The 19,351-nt window shown below is 41.4% G+C and overlaps 1 protein-coding gene across 1 annotated transcript in view; it reads right to left on the reverse strand.

Annotated features, from left to right (window-relative positions):
• GARRE1 (granule associated Rac and RHOG effector 1) overlaps positions 1-19,351 on the reverse strand; it is a 107,556-nt gene that overhangs the window by 52,386 nt on the left and 35,819 nt on the right. The window contains exon 2 of the mRNA XM_063313018.1: positions 7,449-8,741. Coding sequence (XP_063169088.1) covers positions 7,449-7,931 — 483 coding nt within the window. The 5' untranslated portion in view covers positions 7,932-8,741. The remainder of the gene's footprint in view (positions 1-7,448; positions 8,742-19,351) is intronic.

Consider the following 19,351-nt stretch of genomic DNA (forward strand, 5'->3'; position numbering starts at 1 on the left):
GCAGAAGATTTAGCTAACAGTACCAGTCGCGGTGGGGACGCGGTGGCGCTGCGGGTTAAACCGCTGAGCTGTCGATCGGAAGGTCGGCGGTTCGAAACCGCGCGGCGGGGTGAGCTCCCGTTGCTCGTCCCAGCTTCTGCACACCAAGCAGTTCGAAAACATGCAAATGTGAGTAGATTAATTGGTACCGCTTCGGCGGGAAGGTAACGGCGTTCCGTGAGTCATACTGGCCACATGACCCGGAAGTGTCTATGACAACGCCGGCTCCAAGGCTTTGAAACGGAGATGAGCACCGCCCCCTAGAGTCGGATTCGACTGGACTTTACGTCAAGGGAAACCTTTACCTTTACCTACCAGTCACCCAGGACAGTTTTGCAAATTTAGAACATGAAATATTTTACCAGGGATCTCTTACAAAAATGGAGAGGACTCATGAAACAACACATGGCTTAAAGAAGGGATGTGAAGAAAGCCACTGGCAATATAATATATATAAAGAGACAGCACTAACCTGGAACACCACAATCTTGCTGTTCAACAAGCCCTTTTGCAAGAAAAGATTGATCCTTGCTTTACAAAGATTGGATCCTTCAAAAACTCCTTGCAACATTATTTTTTAATCATATCCTCAAGATAACCTATTTGTATTCTTCCTGCTTTCTCCACAAATAGATATCAATTGAATTAGAATCCATAGCAGAAAAGCAAAACTAGATCTTTTACTATTAATTTGAACTCATAAAGTAAAGTTGATGTAAGAATAAAATATTCTGACCATGCCAGAATAAGATGATAACAAAGCATAGCATCAACACAAAACATACCAGCAAGATCCAGATAAAGCTCAGGGCCTGAATAACTCATCACTAACCCCATTCCTGTAAGGCCACTTGGCAGACTCACTAAGTCACAATACAAAATTTTACCATACTAAAAGTAACAGTTGCATTTGAACTTGCCAAAAAAAGATCTACTTGGTCTATTAGTAAAAAAAAAAAAAAAAAGCAGGGGGAGAGAATGAGATGAATGGCAAGGAAATAAGGTGGACACAGGTACTTTGACTTAAGCAAACCTTCTGACAAAATTTCCCCTGAGAAACTCATACAGAAGATGGCAAACTGTGGCTGTGGACTCCACTACCATTAGAAGGAAGAAATTGCTGGTTGAACGACTGCATCAAGCAAATCTATGGTTGGTGTGTGGGGGTTAACCTAGTGGCAAGTGTTGAGTGGAAGCTCTGTGATATTTATAAATTATAAATATTTTGAACAGCAGAGACAGGAATTTGATTTGCAGATTTGCAGATGATACACATTTGGGGGGACAGCAAAGAGGATGCTATCAGGAAGTTATTGACAAGCTGAAAAAATATGCAAAAATTAATTGAGATGGGTTAAAACAAGGAAAATACACATGACCTTCCTTTGGGTAGGAAAAAAATCAAAGGCCTCAGCATAGAACAAAGGGGTGTATTGTCAGGCTCTTACTATCTGCCTAAAATGGAAAGTACGTCTTTTCCCAAGAGGAATGGACATAATGTCACCTACACTGAAAAATTTTGAGGGTCACCAATATTCAGGGCCTGATTCACACAGGGGGGAGGGGTCACACACTGGGTCTGGTTTCTGTCTTGGTGCAGTGGTGTTCCGATCTGGAGTTCGGGAATGTTAACGTTAGTCCCTTGCGTTGAGCTGCTCCTAACTGTAGGGAGGCAGGGCCTGTTCGATCAGCCGTACCCCAGGTGACTGACGGACCCCATGCGGTTTCAGAGAGAGCTTGGTTTTCTTCCTGAAGCTCTGGCGCACAGTTCAGCCGAGGCTCTTGCTGTAGCTTGGAATGAGAATGTGACAGAAGCCTTGGACTAGATTGCACCTATGCAGACTCTCTATGGCTGCAAATTTTGTAGAGCGCCATGATTTACCAAGGAGCTCCAAAAGATGAAGCAACACAACAGATGCCAAGAGCATCCCTGGGGAAAAACAAAGAGGCCGACCAAGTACAGGTAAAGCCTTTATTAGGACTTACGTTGGGACAATAAAGGTGACAAAGCAAACCTACTCCTCTGCTCTTATTGTACCAGCAGACTGCTGCCAGGTGGTCCTGTTTCAGGTGACCAGGTCCTGCTGGGTAAGGAGGGACTGGGGAACTCTTGCAGACTGGTGTGAGGAATATTCTCAACATCTGTTAGAGAAAGTCATTCAACTTTGTTTGGAGTTGGACTCCAGCTGGGCAGGTCCTTTGGAAGTGACTGAGATACATCTGAACTTGTTATCAGGGAGGAGCTTGAGCCAGGTGATCCTGAGGAATTGGACAGGGTCCTTGCAGCTCGGCCATGTGAGTTCTGGACCCATGTCCCTCCAGGCTGGTCTAGGCCTCCCAAAAGTGCCATGTAGTTGGGTCCAAGTGGTGGTTAACTGCCTCTTTGAGGGAAGGGGTGTTACCACCTGTCTTGAAGGAGGCCATCCTTAGACCCAGCAGGGTTTGATAACTTTTATCCAATCTCTAACCTTCCTTTTTTAGAGAAGGTTGTTGAAAGGGTAGTTGGCACACAGCTGCAGAAGGCCCTGGATGAAGTAAATTATCTGGACCCTTTTCAGTCTGGGTTCAGGCCAGGATACAGTACTGAGATGACATTGGTTGCACTTGTGGATGACCCCTGGAGGGCTTAGGATGGAGGTGGTGTAACTGTCCTGGCTCTCCTGGATCTCTCAGCAGCTTTCAGTACCATTGAGCATGGTATCCTACTCGACCAGCTCTGGGGACTGGGAATGGGAGGCACTATTTTATAGTGGTTCTCTTTTCTCCATGGCCAGTTCCAGTCAGTGTCAGGGGAGAGGTTGAGCTCTAGGCCCCTGCAGCATGGTGTGCCTCAGGGCTTGGTTCTGTCACCATCCATCTTTAACATCTACAAGAAACCACTGGGTGATGTCATTCAATGGTACTGGGTGCAGTATCATCAATGTGCTGATGACACTCGGTTATACATCTCTACCCAAGCGGGTCAGGGATGCTGTTGAGCTGCTGGCCCAATGCCTGGAGATTGTGAGGGTCTGGATGACTCAGCTCTAGCAAGGCAGAGTGGCTTTGGGTTTTTGGCTGCCCAGGGTCTGGTGATGTGTCATCTTTGATCCTCAATTTCCCAGAGTTGGCATGCAGTTTGGGGGTCCTTGTGGCTCCTGATTGAGGAGCAGGTGGCAGCCATGGCTAGGGGGGTCTTTGGACCAATTGCACCCATTCCTAGACAGGGAGACCTTGCTCAGTCACTCATGCCCTGGTTACTTCCTGGTTGGATTACTGCAATGTGCTTTACATGGGGCTGCCCTTGAAGACAGCCAAGAAGTTACAACTGGTCCTAAATGTGGAGGCGTGCGTAGTGTTGGGCACCTCTTGGTTTGCCCATATTGTGCAAGCTGCATTGGCTCCCAGTTTCTTTCCAGGTGCAATTCATGGTGCTGGTTATCACCTTTTAAGCCCTACATGGCATGGGGCCAGATTATTATCTTCCTGAGAGTATCTGCCTGTCCCACCAGGTTAGATAGAGTGGGCATGCTGCATTTTCCTTCCCTTAAATGTTGCCATCTAGTGGGACTTAGGAAGTGTGCCTTTTCCGCAGTGGACCCTGTCCTGTAGAACATGCTTCCCCCAAGGATCTGGAGGGCCCCTACCCTCTTAGCCTTCTGGAAGGCCGTAAACAGTTGGGTCTTCCCCCAAGCACTGAGATAGGGTGAGATGGGAGCCTGTGTGTCATGTTCACCGTTTCAATGTGCTTGGTACATCGTAACGTTTCGCATGTCATTAGCCTGATACGTGTTTGCTCTTAGAAGGGAGGAAGATTCCTCTTCAGGGAGCTCTTATCTGTTGGCTGCTGGGTTGGAATGTATTTGGGTTATCTCATGTATTCAAGGGTGCTTTCCCAGGATGTGTGGAAAACGGTTACCAGCACCTGGGAGGGGGGTGGTTGCTATGGCTGGTAGGGGGGAGGGATCACGTTTGGAGCCGAGGGTTTTTAGTTTGTATTTGGCGCGCTTTTAGTCATTCTCAGCTTTCTCTGTAACTGTCCTAAATTCCCTAATAAATCAGATTTCATTTAAGTAACCTCTTGTGAGTCTGAGTGTTTGGGATAGGTATCCATTACACTGTGGGAGGTTTTCTTGGAGGCATTCAAAGAGAATGGCTAAGGCACTGGGTTTTTGTTTTTATTGTTTCTTGCTCTTACTGCTGCTGTAAGCTGCCCAGAGTTGTGTTCTAAGATGGGCAGCCATACAGTACAAAACTTTGAATCAATCAGTCAAGGCAAATTCTTCTTAAAGAATTTGGTCTATGGCATTGCCATATATTTGCCTTTTATGATTCAAAAGCCTTTTGGCAAACACCATCACTCTGGGCTTGCTATAATTGATGGTCTTTCCTACAAGAAGAAGCTAAAGCTCAAAACATTTTTCCCATCTCTATAACAGACTAAGAAGTACTGCACTGTTGCATAAAGTTAGTCTGCCAGCTAATTTAGGACACTGGAAGTCTTGATTGTCCAATCTACCCCTGTGTTAATATATAGATAAAATAATGTTGGAACTAAAATGCTTCCTTTTTTGGACTTCTCTCATGGTATCATATCTGATGGTCTTCTCAGGGCTGCATTTAACCTATGGGAGATATTACTATGGTAAATGGGGAACCGTAAACATATGTCAACTAACTTGCACTAGCTAGCTAACACTGGTACCCACCAATCAAGATTAGATTTTAAAAATCAGGTGTAGTAGAATCCCAGATTTAAATTAGACAATTAACTTGGCAACTTCTGGAGTTGTAACCAATGGGTTACTCTGGCAATAAAGAAGATGAAAATATGATTAACACCTGCATTTTATAAGTCATTCTGTAGATCAAGTTCTCTGACGTTAAAGGAACTGAGTAGGAGTTCAGAGAAGACCAAAGAGAGGTATGATAGCAGACTTCATATACTTAAAGGACCCTCATATATAGGAGAAAGTGGACTGTTGCCCTGAAGGTAGGTTGAAACTGCAGGGAAACAGATTTAGGTTAGATATTAGGAGGAACTTCCTGACAATAAGAGTTGTTAACCAATGGCATAGGTTACCTCATGAAGTGACATGCTCCCTTCAGTGGAGGTCCTCAAAACAAAGGCTGGGTAGCCAGCTACCCAAAACTTTTAGCAGGTGCTGCACCACGCAGAGAATTAGGCATACTGAGGTCTCTTCCAACTCTGTAATTCTGTGAGTGGATTACCTGCTAAAATGTGACACCCAAACATAACGTATGTCAACATTCAGCAGAAGACAAATGTAGTACAGGAGACTTGGATAAGGTGCGTCCAGGATTCCTGGATTGTTGATTGCATACAGTGCATCAAAAACAGACACCTCTGAGTTATTAGCCTCACCTCTGAGAGTTAACATGATTTTTGTTGCAATATGCTCTTTATCAAATCATCTTTTTAAGTTATGTAATTGAAAGCAATTACTCCCTGGGCTAGAGTTCACAGGGAACCCCACACAGCTTGTATCAACCTCCGATAAAATGTACAAATTGGCTCAGACAAACAGCACTGAGAATAACACTTCGACAGCTGCCACTTCTGCCAAAAAAATTTGTGACTGCACACGCACCCTAGGGACCACCTAGATTTCATCAGTCAATTATCAGCCAAAATTGTGGGCTAGCAGGTGTTCTCCACAGACAGGTAGATATTTTAAAATCAACACCAAGATATATGATCCTTACCTAAGTGATAATCAGTTATTTAACAAATTTTCTGAGCACTTGTTCTCTGTGCTTCCTTCTGAGAAAAATTCTCCGAGGAGGTCATTCTAGAGCACACCATTAAGAACAAAACTATCTGGGCTGTTCAATATCAGACATCCTTAGAAGATTCATACTTCTGAGTTATTTTTACATATATTTTTCTATCATCCTTCCTCAGAAAAAAATTCTGGACCATTTACAAAATGTAGGAAAAAACAGTATACAATTCATCAGCAAAATAAAACAAATCAGCAATTATGAATGCAGTTAATTTAAATAATGTGAGTACTGCCTATCATAAAAGCAGCCAATACAAATGTTAGGCAATCTTCTTCATTCTATAGTTTAAAAGGAAGCTCCATTTCAATTCTGCCAAACAGCCTCAGAGATAGGGTAATTCCCAAAGTCCAGTGGAAACAGCCGAAAAAAGTTGACATAGCACTGCCTGCTGAAAAAATACGCTTCTTAAATCATCTGTATCTCAAGATATTCAACGATTTAACAGCTGGAAGCAAGCAGCTACCAAAGCTCTTTTATACCTGGCAATCTGAATGAAATGAATAAAAAGGAATTAATATACTCACGGTTATATTTTGCACAAGGTGTAGCTTCTGGAGTATTCTTAAAAGCTACTCTGCAAGCCTAAGATGCTAAAAAAAATACAGCACCATCCAAAATTAGCTGAGTCTCTCTCTCTCCTCAAAGCAGTGGACCAACCCACAGGATCTCCACCTTTTTGGGACTGAGCTTTACTATGTGCATCACTATACTGATCACACAGCTTCATTGAAGTCAAGTGATAATTAGTCCTTTTGAGTTCAAAAGGACTAATTATCACTTGACTTCAATGAAGCTGTGTGATCAGTATAGTGATGGCTCTTACTCCATATACCCCGATGACAGCATGGAAGAGACAATCAAATTCCACAAGACGCCAAAACAAATATTTTATCACCACATTTCAAATTCATAAAATAGACCCATGCCAATTGGAAACTTCACAAGGTATTCAGTAATCCAGTTCATGCCATAAGCCTTACAGGTGGGCCCTATTTCTGAATACCAATCCTCAAAAAAGATCGAATGGACTCACAGCTTGAAGTTAGATCAGTGTCATCTTCTTAGAGGCAATGTCCAGAAGCACCACATTCAGACATATTGATTCAGTTACTATTTTAAACATCCAAACTCTACACTAAATAAATGGGCACTATAACGCCATTATTTTTTGAACTGTCACTGCAGTAATGGTCAGACATGTTGGTGAATTTTTGCATTTTATTTCCCACATGCACGTGCACAGGGATTATTGGTATAGAAGAAAAGGGATCGGTAGATTCCAGGGAAATTAAAGGCAAAAATTGTATTCATTCTTAAAATATCAATATCAAACTAAAGATAACATACCATTTATTCATAATCCCATGAAAGTCTGTACTGTCATGCATTTATTAGCAGTAGTTTGAATGATTATTAGGGAAGATATATGATATGACAGCATCCATTTTTTAAACATTTCATAGTAATAAAATTGCCATCCCTTCTGAAGAAAATACCAGGTTACCAACATCCTCAGTAGAAGTGAGACAGATGTGTCTCTAACTTCTACCAGATATGGTTTACCTTGACTGGAACCCTAAAACTTCTTCACAGATCTTGCCTAAAGAAAGGGAGGAACTCACCTCAATGTCCTGTAGGCTGAACTCATTCTGATCTTTAAAGTTGGCTGCTCCAGCACTAAGTTCCATGAGCATTTTTGCGATTTCTGGTTTTATTGCTGCTGTGAGTCGACTTGCTGCTTCCATGACATGTTCCTGCACGTCCTTCAGTTGCATAGCTGCCTTAGAATAGTGCGAGTTCCGGAATACACTGCTGAAAAGGTCTGTGAGGAAAGTGCTTGCACGGCAAAATACATTGAGTGCATCTAGGTATTTGGAGATTCCCTGCTGGAGGTCTGCGATTGGAGTCGCATGACTGCAGCTGCCAGCAGCAGCCAGGGAAACGAGAGGAGATGTTGGAGCTGAAGATGCTAAGGAGGCACCCAGAGTCTTGCCTAGTTCTGGCACTTGATACTGCTGGTGTTGCTGCCCTTTTTGCTTGGACCCGCCAAGCAAAAAGCGCCGCTTGTAGTCCATTTTACTTTCTTGTGCACTGCAGCAATACATAAGGAAGTACTTGGCCAAGGGTTTTTTGAATTAATTTGTTCTCATGAGCTGCTCACTCGGAAATCCATCTACGTGTAGCAGTAGTAGAGGGGTATGCACATAATTTTCATGGGAAGCATTTGAAAAAAAAACCTAGGTAATAGGTGTCAGTAGTGAGAATGGCAGCAGTTTTGCTGACTTGTACAATTCACTGTTCAAATGCAGCACTGCTGCAATTACAAATTATAATCGTAAAAGCAAGCGGTGGTAACTAAAAATACTAATTCCTCCTTAGCATTCTACAGTGGGCACCCAGGAAATAACTGCAACACACAGGACAAAAAAGCCATCTGCTGGAGTTTTCCTGTCAATGCATTTCTGACACCTGATGTTAACATTGTTTTAAACTGAAGAAAACTCACATTTAAAAAGTTGTACCATAGTTATAAATTTCTTCAGTAAGTATTAGGAGAGGAAGAGCAAAATCACTGCTCAACAGTGATCATTAATGCAGACTATGACTGTTTTTGAAGAGCCACTGAGCCTTAACATCAGCAGACAAAGTAACTTCCTGGTTTGACAGAGCCTGTCAGTCAAATCCCATCTTAATACTGAGAAAAAAAGCAAATTTGTTTTCTAGAGTCTTCGCTACTACACATTATTCATAACTTATGTTTTCTTTTCCTTTTATTGCAAGCCTTTCCACTTTTCCTTCTCGGTGCTGAGGTAGTTTCCTTTTAATATTACTAAGTGGTGCTTTCGGGGTTCATTTTTCTTGATTGTAGAGTATATAAGATGCAGAAATGTATTCTAAGGCCTCTAGGTCATTTCCTGGCAAGGGGAAAATTGCAAAGAGTTTATTGTTTAGTAACATGTTTTATTATAAAAAGTTAACTCCTACTTGTCTGACAATTAAGCTTGACAGCAGACCACCACACAAAAACATGTGTATCTTACTTGTAAACTGAACTGTAACACAATAACTTCAAGATATCATAAACCTTTTCTCATTTAAGCCCAGTCTAAAGCTCAGACATTCAACCCTTCCTCTATCTGTACTTCTGGTCGGGAAGAGTGCCTTGAGAAAAGTCAGACAATGCTTGAATGCGATTGACCTCAAGAAAATGCCCTGCAGAAGAGTACCATAGTTAGAAAGGAACGCTGCGAAACGCCCGGTTTCCCCCCTCCTCAACCGGGTCTCTGGCTTTAACCGAACCTAATGCTGGAGATCCCCCAGTTGGACAAATCTCTCTGTGAGACATAACAGCACACGCATCCCTCGCTTTATTGCACTTCACAGATACTGCCCTCTTTTTACAAATCGAAGGTTGTGGCAACCCTGCATCGGGCAAGTCTACTGTTGCCATTTTCCCAAAAGATTAGCATTTTTTAGCAATAACCTATTTTTTAATTAAGGTGTGTTCATTTCTTTTAGACATAATGCCACTGCACACTTAACAGACTACAGTATAGTGTAAACGTAACTTATATGCACTAGGAAACGAAAAATTTGTGTGACTTGCTTTACTGTGATATTCGCTTTCTTTTGGTGGTCTGGAGCCGAACCCGCCATATCTCTGAGGTGTGCCTGTATACATACGTTGATGCATATAGACGTCTCAGAAACTATACTCCAATAATTTTTTTTTTTTAAATCCAGGACAAGGTCTGGAAAAATCTCTCTCCCTCTCTGCATTCTCTTACTCATGCAAACCACTTTTACACATAAAACATTATTTATTTATTTATTTATTTATTTAAGTTTTACCCCGCCTTTATTATTTTTATAGATAACTCAAGGCGGCAAACATACCTAATACTCCAATGCCCCTCACGTCCAATAGAAACAGCAAAAAGAACGGAAAAACAGTACTAAAAAACAAAGAGTGAAATCCAATCCTGATTACTAAAAACACCCACCTCCTGTTCTCCAATGTCACTACAAGTCACATGACCACTTACAAGCAAGTGATTTAAACATAGTGCATCTTTGTTTAAATTACTAAGTTATTTATTTCTTTATTTAAACCATTCAGAGCTTGCTCACTATCCTAACTCATAGAGGGTTTAAGTTATAAAAAAGTAGATAATGTTGAAACCAGCTGTCCTCCAGCAGAAGAGAATACGAAAGCTGGGGTTCCTCCCAGTTGTACACTCCCACTCTGGACCAACCAAGCAATGCTGAGCTCCCTTCCCACTCTCTGGAGCTGTGTGGGTCTAGCTGGGGGATTACAGGCTTTGGCCTAACCCTGGCAAGAGTGAGTGCTTGTGGGCTTTCTGCCTCCTGGTTCGAGATTTTCCACCTTTAACTCTGCCTGGGGATGCACTACCCCAGTGAGTGTTGGTGTGTGATTTGAGAGTCCTCCTGGACTTACGGCTCCTGCTCAAAGAGCAGGTGGCAGTTGTAGCCTGGGGAACCTTTGTACAGGTTCCGCTTGTGCACCAATTGTACCCATTTCTGGATCGGGAGGCCTTGCTCATGGTAACTTGTACCTTAATTATCTCCCAATTGGATTACTATAAGACTCTCTATATTATAGAGTAAGATGCACTATATGGGGCAGAAGCTGCAACTGGTCCAGAATGCAGCAGCCCAGGCAGCTTTTGGCATCGCTTGCTACACCCATATAACTCCACTGCTCTGGCTCCTGGTAGGCTTCTGGGTGTGATTCAAGGTATTGATTGTCATCTATAAAGCCCTATATGGCATATGGCCAGGCTACTTGTGGGACCGTCTTTCTCCCAATATTTTGTAAGCATTTAACTTTTTCTTTCATTACAATATCAAATTCAGAAAGAAAGAAAAGATCGCCCCCTCTCTTTCATTTTTCCCCACTCTTTCCCTCTTCGCTGAATGTATTCTAAACTTATTTATTATTAATTTAAGCACTGAAATTTTTATGAAGTTAACAACGATCATGGACTTTGTGCAGCCCAAAACTTAAGATATTAATTAATGCTTCCTGTTTTGGAGGGAGGAGGGAATTTAATTCAACCTGTTCTGGCAAGAGGTGCTCCTTCATGCGCTGGAGGCTCCAGGGTCGGAGCAGTGTAAGGCTGCCTGCCTGCTGCCCTGGGGAAGAGGTGCAAGCTCGCTGCCTTGGCTCAACTGCAGCAGCAAAGTTGCCTGGCTCTGCTGCAGCACAACCTGAGAGGGAACTTCTGTCATGTGGTGCAGCAGCGGCAAGAAATCCTCCCTGCTTCAGTCAAGCTAAGACAGCAAACTTGTGCAGGACTCCTTCCAAGCCTGAAGTTTTATGGTTGCTGGTGACTAATTTTATTATTTAGTTTTAAAATGAAATATTGATGTTTTATTGTATTTTATTTTGTTAAATATTTCCCAATTACATTTTAATCTGGGCATGCAGCCCATGGGCCCTGTGTTTGACACTTCTGGTTTACGTTCTCCCAGAAGAGCAAATCTGCAGTTTGAGAGTGTCCCTTGACCTTAACTGTCACTGGATCTGTAGTAGATGGCTGTGGTGAGGTGTGTGTTTTCACAACTTGAGCCAATTATCTCCTTTCCTGAGTTGGTCAGACTTGTAGATATTCATTTGCAAGGCTGTTACCTCCTGTCTCAACTAGTGCAATGCACTCTATGTGAGGCTAGCCTTGAAAAGTATCCTTGAATTCTGATTCATGCAAAATGCAGCAACCAGGTTGCTTGTTGTTGTTGTTTATTCGTTTAGTCGCTTCCAACTCTTTGTGATTTCATGGACCAGCCCACGCCAGAGCTTCCTGTCGGTTGTCAACAACAAAATGCAACACCAGGTTGCTAGCTGGTACCAAACTACAGGAATCACACCGCGTCTGTTCTGAAAGACCTATACTATCTGCCGGCTGTCTGCTGGACACAATTTAAAGTGTTGGTGTTGACCTTTCAAATTCTAAACAGCTTAGGGCCCAAATATGACGGACCACCTCTCCTCCTATTCACTTGCCCAGTTACCGAAATAAGCAGAAGAAAGTCATTTGTCAATGCCCCCCTTTCCCACCAAATGCTCGGCTCCCTGAAACACAGAGAGGGCCTTCTCCAGTATAACTGTCAGGCTATGGAATGCTCTCCCCAGGAAGCTGTCCTTGCCACACACACACACACACACCCAATATTTAGGAAAACAGCAGAAACTCACTTCTTTCTCCCAGGTTTTAACTGGGAGTTAAAATTCCTGAATGTTAACTGTTAAAGAATGTTAATATTATTATTTTCTAATTTTAATTGTATTGGTTTTACAGTTATGTTTCATGTGTTTTACGTATTGAATTTTAATTATTGTAAGGCACGTTTAGTGTTCATATAGGCAGAAAAGTAGGGTGCAAATTAAAAAATAAATAAAAAGAAACAAGGAAGAGACCTTCAACACCATTCCATTTATTCTCTTTTGGCAGCTGCAACAGGACAATCTCCAGTTCAAACCTCACTGATATCGTAATTATAGTTCCCATATGAATAGTATGAGGAGATGACTTCAAAGGGCTGTTTATGAAAATCAGTGAGATGGGAAATATTTCAGTCCCTTGAGCTGTGATGGACTTTTTATTGCAAATTTTAAAGTGGAGGCTTTATTGCCATCTATCAGGAATGCTTTAGTTTAAATTCCTGCACTAAGCAATGGCTTGGAACCAATGGCCTTAATGAACTTTTCTAGGATCTATGGAGATGATGGAAATTGTATCCATACATTTGTGAGTGATTTACAGAAAGATAAAATCCTTCAAGATAACTTAAGGACCCCGGAACCTGACTGGGCCAATTTAAGTGTGACTGAAATGCCAAAAGAAGCAGAAAAAGGCCAATCTAATACATTATTTTACTGTATGATATTGCCACATGCATATACTCGAGATGGATATGGACACATTTCTTGTTCATTATCACTGATATTAATTATATGTAATAATGGTCTCCTCTGAAACAAGGAATGGAAAGGGTTGGGGTTTCCAGATAGCCATATGAGCTTTTTCACACACATCCCTTTCAGACAAGTTTAACTGATCAAAGCAGGAAAACCCTCAATATTTCCTAATAATTCAGTAAAAGCACTGGAAAAAACTACCTACCAGGAAAGTTTCAATTCCCTTCTTTTTCACACTCAACAGAGGTATACTGTCTCAGATCTCCAGACATGACAAAAAAACAGTATGGAGAAAGAAATTTTTGGAAAAAAAAGGAGGTCATTTTTGTTCCCTTTACACTTGCCAAAATAAATGAAGGTTGGACAGGAGTAGACAGTTCTGTTTTCATAAGATTTGCAGGGCCAGATCCTGATTCATATGAAGAGGAACACCCCTTCCTTTCTGTGCTTATGCTAGTTTGGCCATAGGAATTAGCTCTAAATGAAAAAGTCACATCCAAGAACATTCATGATCCTGCATCTAAACATGTCCACCTTTCCTGCTATAGGGAACAAGGCAAGCTTCAACTTTTGTCCCTGCTTCCAATAAGTCAGCACAATATATAAGCTGGAATGCCTGCCTGAAAGATACCAAAGCTAACTAATCCCCCTCAAGTTTGATTGGGGCTACGGTCAGAAACATAGTATATGGGGCACCATGATACCCACAATTTTATTTATTTGCTAGATGTATGTACAGCCTTTTCTACTGGAGTTCCAGGGAATATGCAAAGCACTCCTCCCACAGCAATAACCCCGAGAACAACTTGCCCAGAGTTACTCAGTGAGTTTCCATAGACAAAGGTGGACTTGAGCCTGGCCCTCTCTCATCCTATTCCAAACTCGTATGTACTACATTGCCTCTCTCATTATGTTATTTAGATAGCACCTTCTCCCACTCATCTGTTGCTCTCCCTTAAACCTAACATTTTGGCACCACTGAAAACCATCCTAAATGATTAAAATCCTAGAATATGAAATTACCGTACTAAAGAGTACTGTGCTAATATCTTACAATACCAACATTCTACTCCCATTTTGTGGAAAGTGTTAGTGTGAGGGCAGAGATTTGCTGGGTGGAAGGCAGAAATATGTCCATACCTTCCCTTTAAAAAAAACAAACAGAGATCCATTTCATTAATTGATTAAATGATTAATTAAATTTCTCTACCACCTATCTCATGTACGATGACTCTGGGCAGCTTACAAATAAAAAAAATGGCAAATCGCTAAAAACAATTCATTGCTTGGCAAAGAATAGAATCAAAGAGTTCTACAGCTGGGAGGGGACCCTGGGGCCACTGAGTCCAACTCCAAGCTCATACTGGAATTCAAATTAATCCTTAACACATAGCTAGCTAGCTAACTACTTTCTGAACATTTATTAAATCTAGATTAGGAAGAGACTATCAGGTGGTTTGATCTGACTTCCCTAAAGACTCACCAATAATATGCAGAAAAATGGGGTACTCAAATTTATTAGCCAAAAAAGAAGAAATTGTACATCAGGCCATTACAGATAGTCCTCACTTAACAACCACAATTGGGACTGGAATTTCAGTTGCTAACTGAAGTGGTAATTAAGCGAATCTGACCCAATTTTATGACCTTTTTTGGGGTGGTTGTTAAGCGAATCACCACAGGCATTAAGCGAACCACATGATCGTTAAGCAAATCATGTGGTTCCCATTGATTTTGCTTGCCAGAAGCTGGCTGAGAAGGTCAAAAGTGACCTTGCTGTTAAACATCATGTTTCTGGATTACTCTTAAAATCTTCTTTTAACTGCTGGCTTACTTCCCATTGAAAATTTAAGGTGGACTGAGGAAGAAATAAGCACCTCTCTGTTACTATTTTTGTATCTAACTTGAAGGATGTAACTTTCTCCTACATGCTTAATTTGTTGTTTTGAGTTTTCAGCTTTTTGCTCACTTTCCTTGGACACTGTATCTGCTGGTTTGCATACTTTTTGTTTTGTCAGTATCATTCAATAGCTTCTGGAAGTCTTCCATAGGAAGCTAGATTTTAGTTACTGGAGTATGGAAGACCTTAAGCAGACTGTTTCAGGACTATGAAACTACCCAAACTATTTTGCATGATGTCAGGGTTCTTATTTTTAAAAGGTATCAATTGGCTGAGGGCTTTCTGAAAGGAGTGGAAGAGATATATCAAGGAGGAGGCATTTTTCCTGATCGTAAGAATCCAGAATGTGCAGGCATGCTGCTCAGGAGGGAGCTGCAATCTGACTTGCACGACGGGTCTGTTTGTCTCAGGGCTTGTTTCAAGAATGGGACAGCTCTGATATGTGGGAAGTTCTTTGCAGACTTGCTAAGGGGGCACTCGGGCTCCTTGATTCATTTATTAAAAATGTCCTGTGTATAATATGGAGACAAAGAAATGTTCTGGTTTATTATGAGGTGGGATAAGAAAGTAAGAATAACTATGTGGATTGATTTCCAGGCTGTACGATTCTATTTTTCCATAATGATTCGAAGTTGGTTTGATTTTTTTTAAGGTATAATAGAGGCAAAGAAGATGAATATGTTAAAGATTGTATGACTAAATGGGCTAGGAATTTTGGGTACAATATTATGATAGAACAATGGGGAAACATGTGGGACAGAGGTCTGAAATTCACTTGGAACTATAATTTGCAAGAGAATTTTTATAAAATGCTGTACCGTTGGTATTTAACTCCTGATATAAGCTGTCTAAAATGTATAATGGGATATCAAATGTCTGTTGGAAATGCTCACGGGGGAAGGAACTTTCTATCATTTATGGTGGACTTGTGGGAAAACTAAGAAATCCAGGAACCAAATATGTAGCACTGTTCAAAAGAGTCTTAAAGGGGACTTACAATTGAAAGCGGAGCTGTTTCTCTTGGGTTTGACGGACCAACAGCTTGAGAAGCGACATGGAACTCTGTTCTTATCCATGGCAACAGCAGCAAGACCCTTATATGCTCAAAGACGGAAGGATGCACCAATTCCCTCAGTGGAGGACCGGATGATTAAATTGATGGAATCGGCACAAATGGCTAAACTGACGGCACTGATAAGAGAAAACACTGTAACTGGATTCGTTTCCGTCAGGAAACCGCTCTTGGACTATTCGCTGGTAATGCAAAAGAATGAAGTCTTGATTTTAAGGTCTGATGATTGAATGGTTCGATTTTAGAGATGCAATGTTACTAAATGTTTAATTATTTTGTTGTAAACCACCCAGAGTCCCTCCAGTGGGAGGAGATGGGCAGTGACAAGTTTGATAGGTAGGTAGGTAGGTAGGTAGATAGCAAGAGATTAACTTTTATGTACTTTTATACCTGTGCTGGAAACGGTCAGAAGCCACTGGTCTGATATGCTTCTTTGCCTATTCCTGTACCGTTTTAGCTTTTCCTGTTTCTTTTTTAGACTTGTATTCTATCAGTCTTATATTCTGCATTATGTGCCTTAATTATGTCTTGAACAATTAATTTTAAAAAGGGAATTTAAAAAAAAAGTGATCACATGACCATGGGACGCTGCGAGTCATACATGTGAACCAGTTGCCAAGCACCCAAATCGTGATCACGTGACTACAGGGACACTGCAATGGTCAAAAGTGTGAGGACCTGTCGTAAGTCAGTTTTTCAGCACCATCCTAAGTCTGAACTGTCACTAAACAAATGATCATTAAGCAAAGTCTACCTGTAAGAGAGCATCAGGCTGCTAAGATTGAAAAATGTGCAAATTCTCCAAAGGACTTAATTAAAATCTTAATTCATTTGGAAGAACCTTCAAGGTTGGTAACATGTTAGTCCAAACCTTTTTTGATGTTTTCCCTTTCAGGATACGTTTGCTGGGGATAAGGAGTCATTTAGTTGAAATCCAAAGTATATTTAAGATTTCACTGGCATTTCCTTTTTTTTTGCAGAAATGCAAAAAAGTAAAAAAAAAGTTAAGTATTCAAATATATTTCAGTTTAAGTTGCATAAATTATGAACCTTTGATGTCAAGAAGAAAGAATAGAAAGATAGAAAAATGCTGCCTGTGTCAGTCTTTGAATGGGTTGCAATCAAACTCAGCTTACTCGGCAGCCATAACTCAAGAACATTCTAAACGTGTGTCAAAAACATGCATTCATGAAATACCTTACAGACACTGGTCACAAACTGACTAACTCCTTGACTGTAAAGAGCATCGCTACCGGAAATCACATGGATCACTGAGTAACAATTCAATCAACTGAATCAATCATTATTGTGGTCATTAACCAGCACAAGTAATAATGAGTCATTTTCAGTGCTACCATCAGGAAATAAATATATGTATGAAGGATGTGCAAGTAGCAGTGCTGATTTCCAGAGGATTCCCACTTACCCTATCAGCAGAGTGTCTGTACCCGAGCCCTCATATATGAGCCTTCACCCAAGGTTTTTCAAAGTGGGTTGTGTGAGGACTTCAATGGGTTCTGCAGGACTAAAGGGAAAAACCTTGCTTGGTCCCTTGTGGGGAGGCTTTTTCTCCTTAGTTCCTTGCACAGACTATTTTTTTTCTCTCGGTCCCTAAGGTATGACATAAAGGGTGGGGCTTGTCAGCTGACAGTCAGAAGCCCATCCCTCTTGATGAAGGGTCTAGGATTTTTTTTCAATGAACAGAAAACTTTTACTGAATTACTGAATAAGTCTGAAAACGCTGCCTTAAAGTCTTTTCAATACAAATTTAAAAAATACAGGCAAAGATACTGTAGCTGTTCTTTCAAATACTGTGTAGAGAGATACACAATACAAGCCTGCGCAACGTTTCAATGTTTGAAATATGATTTCTCAACCACTCTTCCCCAGCATAAAGTAAAGAAGAAAGACCCTTTGTTGACATGCTAGTTTTGTCATGGAGGTGGTGATGCATTAAAAATTAAACCTGCAATCTTAGGTTAAAATATTCAACTGACACAAGTTATCAAAAGAAGTTTCTAATAATGCATTTGGTCTCTCAAAGCAAACCATAACACATAAAGAGGACAGGGCCCTGCCAAAATCTCCATGTCTCTGAATAAACAATTGTACCCATACAATGGTGTCTAAAAATTTGTGAGCCCTTTTGAATTTTCAGTATTTCTGTATAAATATGACCTAGAACGTGATCCACACACGCCCTAAAACTACAACAGAACCCATATAAACAAATGAGCAGAAAATATTACACTTGTTCATTTATTTATTGAGGGAAGTGAAAGGCGACATGTTTGTGTGTGGCAGAAGTATGTGAACCTTTACTTTCAGTAACTGGTGTGCCCCCCTTGGGCAGCAATAACCGTAACTATAGTCCTTGTTTAGCTACCGCAATCGAGACCAGCAACTCGGTCATTAAGTGAAGTGGTTGCCAAGTGAAAAATCACATGACCACAACTGTGCTTACTATTTTACACAGGACAACACATATTAACTGACCGTAATGGTGAACACACAACTGAGAAACAAATGCTGCAAAGGCTGTAAATGAGGGCACTGATCGCAAAGTTTCTTTTTCAACACCGTTGTAACTGCAAACAGTCGCTGTCCAAGGCAGTTACTAAGCAAGGACTACCTGTAAACATTTCCGGTAACTGTTGATCAGTCCTGCACATCAGCTTGAAAAACTTTAGCCCATTCCCCCTTACAGAACACCTTCAATTCAGGGATGTTGGTGGCTTCCTTGTGTGAACTGCCCACTTCAGGTCCTTCCACAACATTTCTATAGGATGAAGGTCAGGACTCTGACTTGGCCACTCCAGAACATTAACTTTCCTCTGCTTTAACCATTCTTTGGTCATATGACTTGTGTGCTTTGGGTCGTTGTCTTGTTGCAGGACTCACTTTCTTCTGAGCTTCAATTCATGGACAGATACCCTGACATGCTCCTGTAGAATCTGCTGGTACTATTCAGAATTCATAGCTCATAATTCAATGATGGCAAGCCATCCAGGTCCAGAAGCAGCAATTCCCAAACCATGATACTGGCACCACGTTTCACAGATAGGATGAGGTTCTTATGCTGGAATGTTTGCCTTTTGCCAAACGTAACACTTTTCATTCAAGCCAAAAAGTTCTATTTTGGTCTCATCCATCCACAGAACATTCTTCCAATAGCCTTCTGGCATATCCACATTGTTTTTCACGAACTGTAAATGGGCAGCAATGTTCTTTTCAGAGAGTAGTGGCTTTCTCCTTGCAACTCTGCCATGCACACCACTGTTGTTCAGCATTCTCCTGAAGGTGGTCTCATGAACACTGACATTCGCCAATGCAAGAGAGGCCTTTAGTTCCTTAGACGTTATCCTGGGGTTCTTGGAGACATCCCAGAGCCTTGCTCTTGCTGCAATATGGGTTGGTTGACCACTCCCGAGGGGGTACCAACGGTGTTGAATTGCCTCCGTTTGTACACGATCTGCCTGACAGTGGACTGTCAAAACTCTTTGGAAATATTTTTGTAACCTTTTCCAGCCTGGTGAGCCTCAACAACTGCTTTTCGGAGGTCCTTAAAAATTTCCTTTGTTCCAGCCATAATACACTTCCACATACCTGTGTT

The sequence above is a fragment of the Candoia aspera genome, chromosome 11 (genome assembly GCF_035149785.1).
Source record: "Candoia aspera isolate rCanAsp1 chromosome 11, rCanAsp1.hap2, whole genome shotgun sequence".
NCBI lineage: Eukaryota > Metazoa > Chordata > Lepidosauria > Squamata > Boidae > Candoia > Candoia aspera.